This window comes from Neltuma alba, unplaced genomic scaffold, assembly GCF_004799145.2.
Source record: "Neltuma alba isolate B1F8T4 unplaced genomic scaffold, ASM479914v2 tig00011119_pilon, whole genome shotgun sequence".
Lineage (NCBI taxonomy): Eukaryota > Viridiplantae > Streptophyta > Magnoliopsida > Fabales > Fabaceae > Neltuma > Neltuma alba.
In genome coordinates this window covers 129,251-143,998 of record NW_021635856.1, presented here as the reverse complement: position 1 = coordinate 143,998, position 14,748 = coordinate 129,251, and the positions used below count along the sequence as shown (strand labels likewise).

The window sequence follows — 14,748 nt, the reverse complement described above, 5'->3', positions numbered from 1 at the left end:
TAGTTCTCCATAATATGATAAGCTAAAATTTAAATCTCCGTTAGAAGAGGTGTTCACATTTAATGCCTAATAACACCTCGAATAAAATTGCCTCCAATAATACCCGTGTCTAGTCAAAAAGAACATTTAGTATTTGATAATTCCTCAAACAAAATTACTTCCAATATGAAAAATACGTGCGCATAGCAAGAAAAATGTACCTACAAAAAAAAAGTCATCATCTTCATCGAATATGTCATATTTAAAGGTTGAAGAAAAAAGAAAGAGAAAAGTAAAATTACATCCAAGACCTCATCAATCACCCCAAAAAAAAATTGTAGATGCGATTTGCTGATCGACATGTATCCCTTAGGGATAGTATTATACTCCCAAAAAAAAAAACTATGAGGACCCATCTAAAAAACTGAGACAAAATAAAGGGGTTTAGGTTAACTTTTCCTACCATATTAACATCAATCATCAATATCAATGTCAATATAGAATGTAAAAAATTTACATTAAACCTCCATATTGTGAAATAACTCATTTTCTTATCATAAGAAATACGATGAAATCATCCTGGGCCCTGCCCTTCCCACAAAACAGTTCACCTAATCCTCCACTTCTACCACCAACGTAACCAAGACAGTTGTCTTTATCCTTAATGACCATGACAGAGATAATAAAATAACGCAACTTACCCAAATAAAAATAAAATAAATGATAAAATGGTAATTTACATTAGAAAGGGAAACCCTTTGTTGAATTGTATATGGCTCACTCACTCGAAAAGGAAGAGGAACTCAGAGAGAGAGAGAAGACGAGGCAGTCTCTTAATTTGCTTCAAATATTGCATTCAAGCAAAATGTTATGGCCATGAAAATGTGAGATTTTTCAAGCAAGAGCAAAGAGGCCCAGGAAACAAAATATTGAACTCATTCATGGTTCTCTTTTTCCGCTCCCTCTCCCTCTTATTTACTATCAATTATAGATCCTAAGATCCCAAGTAAAACATGAGCGCAGAAGAAGACATGGCTACAAAAGATATCACACTGATCGACACAGAGCAACAACACCACCTGAAACTCAAACGTACTCACACTCATTAGTAATTTCCAAATTATTCTGCTAAACTCTTGCGAACACACACACACACACACAGCAACAGCCAATAAGATCAGCTTTAATTTAAAACCGAAGGAGGCTTAATTCAATTGGAAGCCTGAAGAGCTTGTTCCATAGCAGTGAGATCAGCCTCCATCCTCTCACCCATCACTTTCATGCCAGAGCTAGCGAAGGAATCCAACTGTTGCAGAGTCCATCCCTGCGCAGGCTGAACTTCGTATTCCCACTCAACTTCACTTCCTTCTCCACAATCCTTCACTCTCCATGTGGCTACGTACGAGTAGAATCCCACGTTGCTCTCTGTGATCGTATACTTTAAGGTCTTGTTCGTGTGGTCAATGGCCAGCAGTTTCTGCTTCGTCCAATTCGTTGTCTGTCTGTCCTTTTGATGATCCACCGGCGTCTTGAAGCCGGCACAGAAGCGAACGCAGCCGGGTTGGCCGGAGACGCCTTCCACCGGGATGCATGTCGGAGTAGGGAACCACTTGCTGAGGCCAGTGAAGTCGGTGATGAGTGGCCATACTTTCTCTGCTTTGTGTCCCCTTACCTCCGTCTTCGCCTTCCCCTTCCATTTTCTCCCACCAGCTTCTTCCATTTTTCCTCCAATTAACCAACCAAACTGTATTCCCACACTGATCAGTATCAGCACTAGTGCAAAATATTCATTTTACTACTCAATTTTACTTCTGTTAATTAAGGAACAGAAGTGATAGTTAATGTCTCATATTTTTGCTTCTGTTCGACTTTGAACAGATGCTATATATAACCTATGACTACTGTTGCAGAAGTAACCGAAGTTGTAAATTACTTATGGCATCTGTTGCACAAGTACCACAAGCAGTACATACTATATTATATATAAATTAAATTTTAAAAGTTTTATACATTGAATGCCACTAGTTAAAATTATGAAAATTTTTAAAGATAAATGTATTTTAAATATTTCACGGGAAATAATAATTAAATAAATGAACAACAATTTAAAAATAATAATATAATTACATTATAATACAACAATATAATTAGTTATCTATATTTAATTATATGATGAATTAATATTAATGACATTGAATTCATTATATATTAATATCGGGCCAAATATTTTAAAATTTCTTTATATATGGCATTTGTTTTATTTTTTATCAGTCATAAATTAAAAAAAAAAAACTTTTCGTATCTAGTGCAGTAAAGACCTGACGCCATCTGTCTTTGAAAAACATAATTAAAGACATATAGAGTCTGGTCGAGGAATGACCTGACGCTATAAAGCTTTTTTTTTGGAAAAAAAAATAAAGCCTCCAGGCACTTCATTCGCGCGGCCACACCTCTGCCCCAATTGTTCTTCAGCTTGATCGCCACGGGTTTGCTACTGCTTTGTTCATTCGCTCCATCGTTCAGTCGCTCTCGCCCTCTTCAGTCTTCAATGCTGTGACCACCATGGGTTTTGCTTATCACACCGTGGGTACTCGTTCCACTATTGTTTTGATTGCTTCTTCGTCCTCCTTATCTATTTTTCTCTACCGTGTTCGATTTTTGTTCTCTCACAGCTTTATCCACAATTTCTTCGTCTCTGAGTTCTGTTGCTTTAATTGGACCTCAAGTAATCCAGCCTTCATGCCCTATCTCTCTTGTTTCTATTTCTGTGTAGTCATCAAAAGAGAATGTTACCTATTCTTTTGGTATCCATTCGACCTCGAGATATTTGTGCCAGCAATTTATTTTATTGACGTCTAGCCTTCACAGTCTAATTGTTAATAAAGCGTTATTGTTGGTATTTGTGGTTTCTAGACTATTGCATCGAAACGCATCTTGAAGGAGCTCAAGGATTTGCAGAAGGACCCTCCTACTTTATGCTGTTTGAGTGAGCTTTTCGATCCCATTCTTATATTTCTTTTTCGGGCTTGTTGATTTTCATGATTAACAGCTACATTTGATAAATCATATTGCAACCCTTCCCTGCCAATAGCAAAATAGTCTGAACCTTCATTTTCAACTATTTTTAAAATAGAGATTCTGTGTAAATGTTTTTTAAGATCGTATATGTTAAATAAATCAATTGCTATTCTATGCAACCTTTGTTCAATTGACTCGGAATTTGGTCAGCAAAATTTTCATGTTCTCTTTTGTTCTTTGATGCTCTGTAGGAGTGAATTGATGTTTTGAGAACCATGCAATTAGAGTTAAATATATTTTGGATTAAGTCAAAGGTTGATCAATAATAACAAAACCTATAACCCAATTTGATCTTTCATATATTAGCTTGTTTTAACATTGATTAATAAACTAGAGAAGTGAGAAGTTACTAGTAGAGTAAGTTTTCTATAGTGTAACGTGAGAAATAAGAGAAATGGGTGGGGCAAGCAATAGGCATATCAGAATGTCATTGAAAGAAAGTGGCAGCGACTGATGATTGGATGCTATTAACTAGGACTCTTAAATAGGTTATATGTCGTTGCTAATTGTACTAGTGTTATATACTCATAGGTACTGTTTGTTTAATTATCTTGAGCATGTAATCTTTATGGATGCCCATAATCTGTTTATTAACACTATGGCTAGATGATCTGACAAGAAAGTTAACTAAACCTGCAAGTTTTTCATTTATGATCGTTGATTTTCACTGACTTCATTGACTGCAAAGTCAAGAAAAAAAAAAGAGACATTGCAATCTTAGTGCTCTTTAGACTTGATCATAAGAAATTTCTTCCTTGATTTTATATTTGAAGGCTACAAGCAAGATACTAATTAGTGAGAAACAAATCAAGATGTCCATGAATGGTATGTCTTCAATAATTAACAAAAGCAGTGGCTTAATGTTTGGTGTTCTTTGATTGCCTTGTTTAGTGTTTATGATCAAGTGATTATTCATAATGCTTGTCTGGTTATGCTTAATGTTTATGATTTATCAGCTATCACTAGTGCAAAATACTGATATAACTACTACTTTTGGTTTATATGGGTCTTTGATGGGTCTTGGCTCCTTCTTCGTTCTGTCTTTGTTTGTGATCTCTTCACTTTTGACCGCAGTTGCTTCAGTCCAAGTAAATTTTTGCATATGCTAATCATTTTGGATTCTTGCTATAACTTAAAAAAATAGTTTATCAGTTGAGGAAAGTCAGATTCTTGTGCTGTTTTATTAAAAGAATTTGTTCTTGTGTATCTTATATTGTTGAAATCTTGTGTTGAACTGTGGCTAAAGTTCAAGTACTTACTGAAATCTGTGTGGTTCTTGTTGAAATTTGTCTTCTTTTTCTTTTTTTGGTTGAATTTGCTGAAGTGTGGCAAGTCACTGCAATATTTTTGCTTTTGGCACCAATAAATTTAACAATTAACAGTTTGTCAAATGACATTATCTAAGGAAATGAATATTTGAGTCAAAAATAGAGTTGTTATAATGAGAATATATATAATTGTTGTTGGTGTTCGAATGGATTACAGTGGATTATTATATATATAAAAATCTGTTTCAAAAATCTGATTTGAATTGATTATTATATTAGAGCAAAAATCATTTACATTTTAGAGAGTTAAATCATAACAATTTCATATGTCTCTGTGTGTGTAGGGACTAAATCCATCTATCCTACCTAAACTATAACCCCTGTTCTGTTTGTTCTACGAATGATGCTAGCAGGGAGACACACACACACACATATATATATATGAGAATGCCCTTTGTTTTATTTCAATTGTTTTCCCATTTATTTACACACACACACATATATTCTTATATAGTCAATTTTATTTAACAATCAAAGAAACAAAACAAAACATTTTGATTTTCTGAGATGTGAAGCAAAGCATGTATTTGATTAGACTCCATATCTGCGAGCAATTCTTTTTTTTTTAATTAACTCATTGATTATGATGTTTATGATGATGTACACTTTATGTTCACTGTTTCTTGTTATTAAATTTCTTTCATTGACTTGAAGCCTATCGAGTTGAGCATTGATGAGCAACCTTGGTGGCTGTGACATGTTATGGTATATTGTCCTCTTTATATATGTAATTTAGGTTTTTAATTACATTGCAAATTATACGAGGGATATAACTTTAGATATTAAAGATACATCCTTTGATGACTATTCGGTCCTGAAATGGTAGGATAAAAAATTCAATTCTTGAATATATATGTATATTGTTCTCCTAGGCTTAATAATAGATGATTCGGTTTCGATTTGAAAGTCTAGATTGGTCATGTCTGGCTGTAGATCTTGTAAATTTGGATAAAAACAATGTCCCTAATAATAACGGATTGTTCTATCGTTCTTGTGTTAAGTGTTTGAATATGTATTTTATAGAAAAGAGTCTGATGAGCTGGATGTGTGTCCATATGATTCAAGCTTTTATTAGCTAATGTCAATTTATAACAGAGGTATAAATAACCATATGATTTCTTTCATTTCCCAATTAGCACCAATTATAGAAAGGTACATGGTTCTAATTCATCTCTCAGTTAAGTCAAAACTTTCTTAATGATGTGGCATTCATATAAATTTATATTGTAGTGATCATTGGAGGCTTCTTGCTATCTATCCATGTAACTAGACCATGTATTGGTTTTGTTCTTTGCAATGGGTCCATTTAAAGGTATGTATTTTAAATTTAAACAATGATGAGATTAATTATATTGATTGCCTTTGTTTGTTGTATATTTATAGTGCCATATATAACTAAAAGATGTGGAATGTGGGTATTATGTGATGACGTAAATGCATAAAATCATCACTAAGAGTATAACCAACTCATTTCACAAGGTAATGATATTATATATCAATAATATTTTTAGTTTAAACATTCCGTTTTTTTTTAAAGTATTGCTGACATTAAAATTTTTTTGCATTTTGCAGCATTTTCAAAGTTTGAACACATATTGTGACTCAGATGAGAGGAATACGCGACATTTGGTCAGAGTACTTCTTAAATTTAACAAAATTAGAGTAGAAGATGTATAAGTTGTACGTTTCTCCTTTTGTATAACAAAATTAGATTTTTATTGACAATTTATTTGGTTTTGTTCTACATATGCTACGAATTGGTGGTTGTATTTAATATTAAATGTAGCTGGTTATATATAATAGTGGGTTCCTATATGAGAGGTGATTATTTAATAAAAAAATATTTTTTAAAAAAACTACCACCTACAGCTTCTGTTGTAATACAAAACAGAAGCCATAAGTACCAACATATGGCTTCTATTATAATACATAACAAAAGCCATAAGTGGGTACCTATGGCTTCTGTTACTCTTGAAACAGTCACCGTAAGTGCTTAATCGTACGGTTTCTGTTCTTTCATAACAGAAGCCGTAGGTAATACTTTTCACTACTGTTGCTTCTACTAATGCACATATACAGTAGTGAAAAGCTACTTTTAACAGAAGCCAAATGGGGTATTTTGCACTAGTGCAGGTTGCTTGCTGTGGTGTGGTTTGGACATGGTTTTATACACAGAGCATGCGTTCGCCTTAGTGACTCGTGAAAATTTAAATCAAATAAAAACACATAACCACATTGAGAGGCTGATATATGACACATGCCATATATCTTCGAAACGTGGTGATAAAGAGGTCACTCAATAATCAATATGGTCTCTCCTTTTCTTTTCTTTTCTTTTGTAAATAAGAGGAAGAAGTGGAATATTTACACAACATAACAAGGCAAGTAGGTGAAGATTTGACAAATACAGACAACGTCCGCCATTCGAATTGCATTTTACACGTTTAAAACTAAAAAGAAAACGCAGTGGACTTTTCATCCATCGTGCGTCATGACATGTGGTGGCGCTCTCATAGAAAATATCTGATTTTATTATTACAAAGTCGTTACATTGTTTGGTTTGATTGAATGGAATGGTTCACATTCACCTTAAATTTTTACAGTTGAGGACTCAAATTTTATGAATGAAAAAAAAATTATATTAAAGGAGTTGTCCTCAATTAGACGGCGGAATGATTACTTTAATGTTAAATTAAATATGATATGATAGTACTACTTTCGTTCCAAAATATAAGAGCTAGTTAACTAATTTGAGTAGATTAACGAAACAAGTTAAGTTAGTTATTTGTAATAAATATGTGTTGTCTTTTTTAAAATATCCTTACTAATCAAATTTATGGGTTAGAACTACCATTATCAAAAAGACTATTTTAAAAAAAATAAATAAATATGAAAGACAAAATAAATTAGAATCATATATTTAACACCAAAATAAAAGTCAAAATGAGGTTTCTCTACGAAGGACTGGAGGTAGTATATTAGATATTAAGTAGCACTTTTTTAAATTATTTTAATTAATAAAAATATTATTAAAAAAAGTACAATGAAAATTGATTATGCTGGGCGACTTTCGCAAGGTACAGTGCAAAACGCCAAAGCCACTAACGTGAGGTGGGGCACAAGGTCGTTTTTAATGTGGGTCTGGTATCTCTGTCCGCCATGTATTACTCCCTATTCTTAATATAATGATTAGATAGCTAATTTGGATTTATTAAAAAAAATTAGTTAACTTGATTATTTATTACAAATATGTTTTGGTCTCCCTAAATTAAATTATCATTTTCAATTATATGTATTGGATGATGAGAATTATCTCTTAGTGTGAATCCTTTTACTATCAATAGGAATATTTTTTTTAAAAAAAGGTGATAAATTAAGATCATACATTTAGAATCAAATTCAGCTCTCCAATTAATTTTTATATTAACAAGAAGCGGACGTAGTATATTATTCCAAGCCTTTACCCCTCCTGGTCCCTCTCAACTAACACCCGCATATGAATCTTTACTACTAGATTTTTGTTGTGCGGTTATTTAATACTCCTCTTGTTTTAAATATAATATTCATTTTATAATACAAAATATACTATAAAATGGGTTTTATATTTAAAATCAGAAGAATATATTGACCGGAAGGGATTGAATATGAAATTCTCTACCCACTTATAATTTCATCCTTCACCCTTAAAACGGCAGGACTTTCTACTCTACTCTACGCTCTTTTTCTCTTAATCATAATTGGATTAAAACTTCAACATTCCATACTTAAAAAGTATATAAATAAATCTTATAATGGCTAAAATTTAATCTGAAAAGCTCATTACTATTTAATGGTCCCTATTTAATATTTTATAAAATATCGTTATAATTTTAGTATTTTACTTAAAAATAGATAAATAAATTTTAACTACTAAAATTTGATCTAAATAACTCAACTGAATTTGGTGGAGGAGAGAAAAACCTATGAGATTCTGGTGTTTGGTACCCCTGGACAGGGAGCACATGTAGCTAGGTCGCAGTGAGTTCATGCTTCTGCCCTAAATATATAGCATGTAATTGATAAAAACATGCACGCAAGGAGTTTATTTTAGGGAGAATTGTAATTAGGTCCCACTCAAGGAAATTAAATACAAAAAATTTTCTTAAAATTATGAAATTATTCTGAAGTCTCAAGGGACTTTTTTGTAATAAATTTTATTTGTTTAATTACAAAATTACTCTTTTTTTTTTAAGTTTGTATTGACAACTGAAAGAGCAGTGGTTGACAACTTAGGGTATAAGGATTGACAACTATCGCGATTGGTTTGACAACACATTTTCTCAGCATATCACACCCTAAGTTGTCAAATCAGTCGTGATAGTTGTCAATCCTTGCACTCTAAGTTGTCAACCATTGCTCTTTCAGTTGTCAATGTAAACTTTTTCAAAAAAAAAAGAGAGTAATTTGGTAATTAAACAAATAAAATTTATTACGAAAAAGTCTCTTGGGATTTCAAAATAATTTCATGATTTCAAGAGACTTTTTTGTATTTAATTTCTTTAGGTGGGACCTAATTGTAATTTTCCCTTTATTTTATGCCATATTTTCCCCAAATCTACCCTACATTAAAGATGCATTTTCGAAAAGATCTCAAAAAAATTTATTTATAAGTCAAATTGGACAACTTTTGTTTACAAACAAACTCTCATGCTTACAAATTTTTTTGGTCAAAACTCATGCTTACAAGTTAAACTTGTAAAAAAATAGTAGAAAAATTAGTCTTTCAGTCCTTTAAATTTTAGCTCAATTATAACTTAACCTCTCATTATAATTCGATGTAACCCAATCCCTAAATTTTTAATAACTCGCTTAAAATTTAGTCATTAGTATTTACTCCATTTAAAAAGTTTACACTTATCATCCACAAGCAGAACTGAGTCATCCAACCTAGCTTGAATCAACAACCATATAAAAGCCATGTCAGCATGAGGAGAGAAGGAAGAAAAGCTTGGGCAATCAAAAATGTCAAAGAAGAGACCATTGCCAGAGAAGGCAAACCTAGTTCTGACATTTTGCTAGGTTAGATGACTCAGTTTGACTTATGAATGACAGGATAAAGTTTTTAAATGGAGTAAATATTAATAACTAAGTTTTAAAAGAGTTAAAGTCTCGTTTGGATTGAGATTGTATAAAGCTATTAAAGAGTATTTAATATGTGTAATTTCTTGTTACATGGGACTAAGTAATCCCATATAAGTAGGATCAGGGAATACTACCTCCCCATGGTATTTTTCAATCCCGCATACATGGATTTGCTCAATTCTAAATAATAAGCAATCACTTATATTAAATACTTTTTTAACATATAATTTTTTTTAACCTCAACTTCAATCCTTACCCTTATATGCAATGTTTTGTAGCAAACAGGATATAAAAGTTTAAGGTTTGAGTTATGCCGAGGGCTGAATCATAATTGAGTTAAAACTTAGAGGATTAAAATATTCATCTTTCCAAAAATAATTTTGTTAGAAAGTTTCTGTATTTAAATTTTTCACCTGAGATTTATGAGTAATTTTATACACAAAAAATGATGAACCATGGCTTAAAATCGAAGTCCCATGACAAAATATCATTTTGGCGTCTATTTATTAAAAATAAGTTTTAGTTAAACTTTATTCATAACTTATTTTTTATAAATAGGTTCGGGTAATAATAATCCCCAACAAAACATAATCTTCGGCCCAAAAAAAAAACACATAGAGCAGGGAATATGGGTTGGAACCCACAGGTCAATCCGCCAACCAGCTAAAAAAGAATGGGTTAGGATTGGCATTTTGCCAGCCAATTAAAATGCAAGCTACTCTAACCTGCACCGTATAACCCGTGAGTTATAGCGGGCTAACTCGCAGGTCGACCCGCTTAAGTCGCCATTTTTTTTCCTCCACATAAATAATAGGTTGTTATATTTGAAATTTTTTCCCCTTGTTTACATTTCAATTTTCATGTTACATTATATATATAAAAAAATATTTTTAAAAAATAAGCATAGTATATTTATAAAAAAAATTTAATGACTAAAATCAAATATAAGACAATATTTGTAATGGAAAAAAAGTGTTTTAGAAAAACACGGTGAATCAACTTTTAAAAAAAAAATAGATAAATGCCCTTCTAATTTATTAAGAGATAATTTTTTGTATCAAACATGGTACTTGTATGAAAAAAATTGTAAAATTTATCACTTGATGAGTTGATGTTGAATGTTAATCATGTAAAATATTTGTAATGTATTGTTTTATATTTGTATTGACTATTTTAAATGTAGTTAAACATAATTTATATTTGTAATTGCTTTTGAAACTTTGGATCACTATTTATTAATTTTAAAACTAAGTAAAAATAGGGTTTAAAAATTAAGAATTAAAAAAAATGACAGGCTAGCGGGCTAGCCCGCCAATCTGCTATAACGGGTCAAGGTTGGTATTTTTCCAAACCTTCAAAATACGGGCTCCTTCAACCCACACTGCATAACTTGTAGGTTGTGATGAGCTGGCCTGCAATGCACGAGCTGCCTCTATTCTCAGCTATAAAAACACACACACACAAAGAGACAACGCAAGTTTACATCTAATATTTGCTCATGCGGTCGAATATGCCTCCACATCCTCCTTTGGAATTAGAAGGTTTGGGAAATGATTTTAATGAAAAACTCACCTTCCATCCTCATGATAGGTTGGAGCCACATAGACGCAATATAATACTACCTCCCTAAAATATAATAAAACAAACTAGTTAAATTAGGTAATAGATAGATATTATTTATTTGAAAAAATACCTTCATTAATTGTGTAGATTTAAATTTCTCCCTGATAGTATAAAATTTTTTTTAACATATTCAGTCATTGTAAGGATTACTTAGGAGGAGAATAAATGAATATTAAAATCAAAATAAATTGATATTTTATATTTAGAACCAAATTTAATCTCTATATCTAACTCTTGGTGCACGATCATCACATATATCTTCTTTCTTCATTGATATTTTGGTTATTGCTGTTGGCCTCACCCACCTGTCAATGTCAACATGAACCGTTTTTTCTTTTTCCTTTTTTTTTTTCAGAAATAAAAAAGAAGACAAGGGAATGATCACGATGAACAGTAACTGCGCTATGTTTTTGTGTCAGGATGCATCCGTTTTTTCCTAACCAACCAATCGTTTATAGTTATACAACGATTTTATATATAGAAAAATAGATTAATCCGAAACTTCCACAGAAACTAGGAAGGAAGCGTCACGGTGCCAGGGCCACAGCCTTAAAATCACGTTGGATTGAATGAATTACAAATAATACAAACGGTCCCCTCAATAGTCCAGCCTAGCTGAAATATGAACCAGAAGAAGTTAAGGGTCAAGAAAGAAGACAATCTCGGCGAAGTGGTGAAGCATAATGCAGAAACAAAGGCCAATCACAAAGTGTCTCTGATCCACTACCACTGCTTTGTCTGAAATATATGCATCCTTCAATTTTAGATACCACTGGTAGTGGCCAAGTATTTTATTGTCCTTGTTTGTTTCAGGGCCCATTTTCAATTTTGACACAGTCCGCACTACATTCTCAAAGCACGTTTATTTACATGTTAGCCAGCAATACAGATAGTGACCGGAGCTGAGCAAGATGCTAAACAGCACAAAAATAGTCCAATTGCATTTTCGATTTTCAATTAAAAAAGTCATAGGACAGAATTTCTGGTTTTGTATGGCTATTCAGTATGAAGCTTGCCAACACACAGCAATCAATAGTTTTTCTCTATAGATCTGTTCGTCTCAGCTTTGAATTTTGAAACACAGGATTATACTACTTTCGATTTTAAATATAAGATTTGGTTTGTAACGTAAATTGCACTACAAATTAGATTTTATATTTAGACTTGTATGTCTCATGCACCCTATTCATGCTTGAACACTTCATGATTGGCCATGCTGCCGTAACCAAGTTCAAAGGGGGAAAAGGCTGAATAGAGGAAATCAGTGAAACTCAATTAGTAGCAATGGTGATGACTTGAAAAGAAAAGAAGTTGAAAACAAAAACAAAGGACGAGTAACAGGTCTTTATGTTTATACTTCACAACCGGGGGAAAAAAAAGTGTGAAAGCCTCCATCAAAAATCATGCAGCCACTGATTTCTCTGAAAAAATAAGATTGTACATGATGGAAAGAAAGAACGAAAGAAAGAAAGATCTTCTGTTCCCAGCAGCTTTTTGCTTTTGCTGCTAATGATAACAGGTGATTCTGATGAGTTCTTATTTACAATTACGTGAAACAGACTCAGAGTCTTACAAACTCATGTATCAGCATGAGCAATAGTACTTTGAGAAGTTACTTCTGCATCAACTACTATAGACTTTGAGCCTCCAAAAGTCACTTCAACAATGTCATTTTCTGAAGATGTGACTCCTAAAATATTGCTTTTGACGGCTCCATTTCCCTTACTATCATTTGATATGTTTTCTCCATGCACAATGTCGATCTGTGCCACGCCGCCCATTGTCTCAGTTCCATTAACTTCAGGAGGAACACCGTTTTCATCATCAAAGGTATGGGCCCAAACCCCACCTGTCAAGGTGTTAGGTTCTTCAATGGAGCCGTCAGCTGATTCTGTGTTCCTTCTGATTTGCGCTTCTGCTTCCTTCTCATTACTTTCAAAATCATTAATGACTGCTATGTTGGAATTCTCAACATTGCCTTGCCCTTTGTCATCTGACTGACTTTTGCTTGCTGTGTCATCAGTATTTCCAGAATTAGTATCCTTCTTAGGTTCTTCTATATGAACTTTTCCCAAGGTAGGGAACTGAATTTCATACAACCATGACGGTGAGCCTTTACGCCCCAAAGACACAGCCCAGTATTGTTCAACAGGCTTGGGTAGTCGGCCATAGTCGTCTGGTTTATATCTTGAATGGTTGATCTGGTATGTCAACCAAGCACAACCAGCCACAAGCAGCATCACCATCAATGCCTGCTTCACGTTGGCCCCTTTAGATCTCTGTTGCCTTCCCAGGTTCTGATATTCCATTTCTGCCAATGATGAAATAAGTCAAACTCTAAGGAAGAAGAAACCCCCAAGATATTTTTAATAGGAAAATTCTGGCCTTATGAAATTTAGAGATTAAAGAATTGGCAGCGCCGGCAAGACGCAGTAATAAATCCGACGTTATCCCCTGGGGAAGGAATTCGAGTTTTAGGAACTAGAAGCACCGAAGCCCATTTAGATTTTTCTTTCTGATGATTTAGCCCCTTTGTTTTACTTTATTTTTTGAATGAAACTGCGTAATCAGTTACTTCAAACACCAGGGTAGATAACTCTCGGTCGGCCTCCACGTAACTAGAGCAAAACAATGGACGCTGATTGCACAAAAAAAAAAAAAGGGTCTTTAGATCACCATTACAGTTCCCAGTAAGCCCCTTTAAATTTGAATGAATAGAAATCCGTGGTACGGAAAAGCCCAGTTCTTGAACTTTCCTTTCACCTGTGCTTCCCGATCATTCTAATTCCTATAAATCGACTAGACCCAGTAATCCATTTGTCACAGCAGGGAAACCGGAAACTTGTCACCGAAAGACCAAATGAGAAAATCGGATTGAATTGAACAGAAAAACTGAAACAAAAAGTCAAAAGGGGAGAAGAAAACAGAGAAATGGTTCTAGTCTAAGAAAAACAAGGTCGGTTTGCACAATGCTCTTCCTAGTTCCAAATTTATCCAAGAAAAATTAGTCATTAGCAACCATAGAAGAATCAAGAACTTCAACGCACACTAGAATTCAAGAAACAAGCATTACCACGGCATGGCCAAAAGAAAACCACCCAGAAATCAAACATACATAAAAAGCGAGGCGAATTGGAAACGAGGAAGCGACGGTCAAGAACTCTTAACGAGAAAGAAAACGCGATAAAGGTTACCTATTGCAAATGAAGAGCTTGATGATCTTGCTCTGAGGAGTTGTCTACTTGCTCTTTTTGTTCTTTGTGCTTTCCAAAAATTTTACAGAGGAGATCAAAATTAATAGTTTGGCACGCTGAGAGTCGTTGAGAGGACCCAGAGTGGCGGTTGCTTTTTGTGTGTCATCTCCAAAATACCCCCGCCTTCCTCGCCGAACCTTGCTGCTTACTCAAAGCGTGCGCAGGGTTAAGACTGACTAAGCATTGACTTCTCTGAGGGTAATTAGGGAAATCAAATCATGAAATGCCTTGGAGTCCCAAATCGCCTTATCCCTATTTTTCTTCTGCTTTTTAAATTCCCGAAATTAATGCCAAATTTTCTATGCGGTGATTGTATTTTCCCCAATTTTTTAATCATGATTAAGGTGAGATAGACTCATCAAATT

At 33.5% G+C, this 14,748-nt stretch overlaps 2 protein-coding genes and 1 long non-coding RNA gene across 4 annotated transcripts; 1 reads left to right on the top strand and 2 right to left on the bottom strand.

Moving 5' to 3' along the window:
* Positions 1-890: 890 nt before the first annotated feature.
* Positions 891-1,740, bottom strand: LOC114761398 (lachrymatory-factor synthase-like). The gene has a single exon (XM_028950760.1). It carries the CDS (start codon positions 1,697-1,699, stop codon positions 1,190-1,192), a length of 510 nt encoding a protein of 169 aa, XP_028806593.1. The 5' UTR covers positions 1,700-1,740; the 3' UTR covers positions 891-1,189.
* Positions 1,741-5,018: 3,278 nt separating this feature from the next.
* Positions 5,019-6,200, top strand: LOC114761397 (uncharacterized). Its single transcript, XR_003742143.1, has 2 exons — positions 5,019-5,864; positions 5,958-6,200. It is a non-coding gene; the product is annotated as an uncharacterized LOC114761397 (long non-coding RNA).
* A 6,403-nt stretch (positions 6,201-12,603) lies between these two features.
* LOC114761401 (uncharacterized) lies at positions 12,604-14,407 on the bottom strand. Of its 2 annotated transcripts, none has more exons than XM_028950762.1 (2): positions 14,324-14,407; positions 12,604-13,440 (listed from the first exon to the last, which is right to left on the bottom strand). In XM_028950762.1, exon 2 carries the CDS (start codon positions 13,436-13,438, stop codon positions 12,707-12,709), a length of 732 nt encoding a protein of 243 aa, XP_028806595.1. In that variant the 5' UTR covers positions 13,439-13,440; positions 14,324-14,407; the 3' UTR covers positions 12,604-12,706. The 2 variants fall into 2 exon arrangements, with proteins under 2 accessions (XP_028806595.1, XP_028806596.1); XM_028950763.1 differs by lacking the exon at positions 14,324-14,407 and adding an exon at positions 14,203-14,227.
* Between the last annotated feature and the right edge of the window lie 341 nt (positions 14,408-14,748).

What these genes read in the sequence shown, in the direction of transcription:
- LOC114761398 (XM_028950760.1), bottom strand. Translation starts at nt 1,699, where the DNA reads ATGGAAGAAGCTGGTGGGAGAAAATGGAAGGGGAAGGCGAAGACGGAG.
- LOC114761401 (XM_028950762.1), bottom strand. Translation starts at nt 13,438, where the DNA reads ATGGAATATCAGAACCTGGGAAGGCAACAGAGATCTAAAGGGGCCAAC.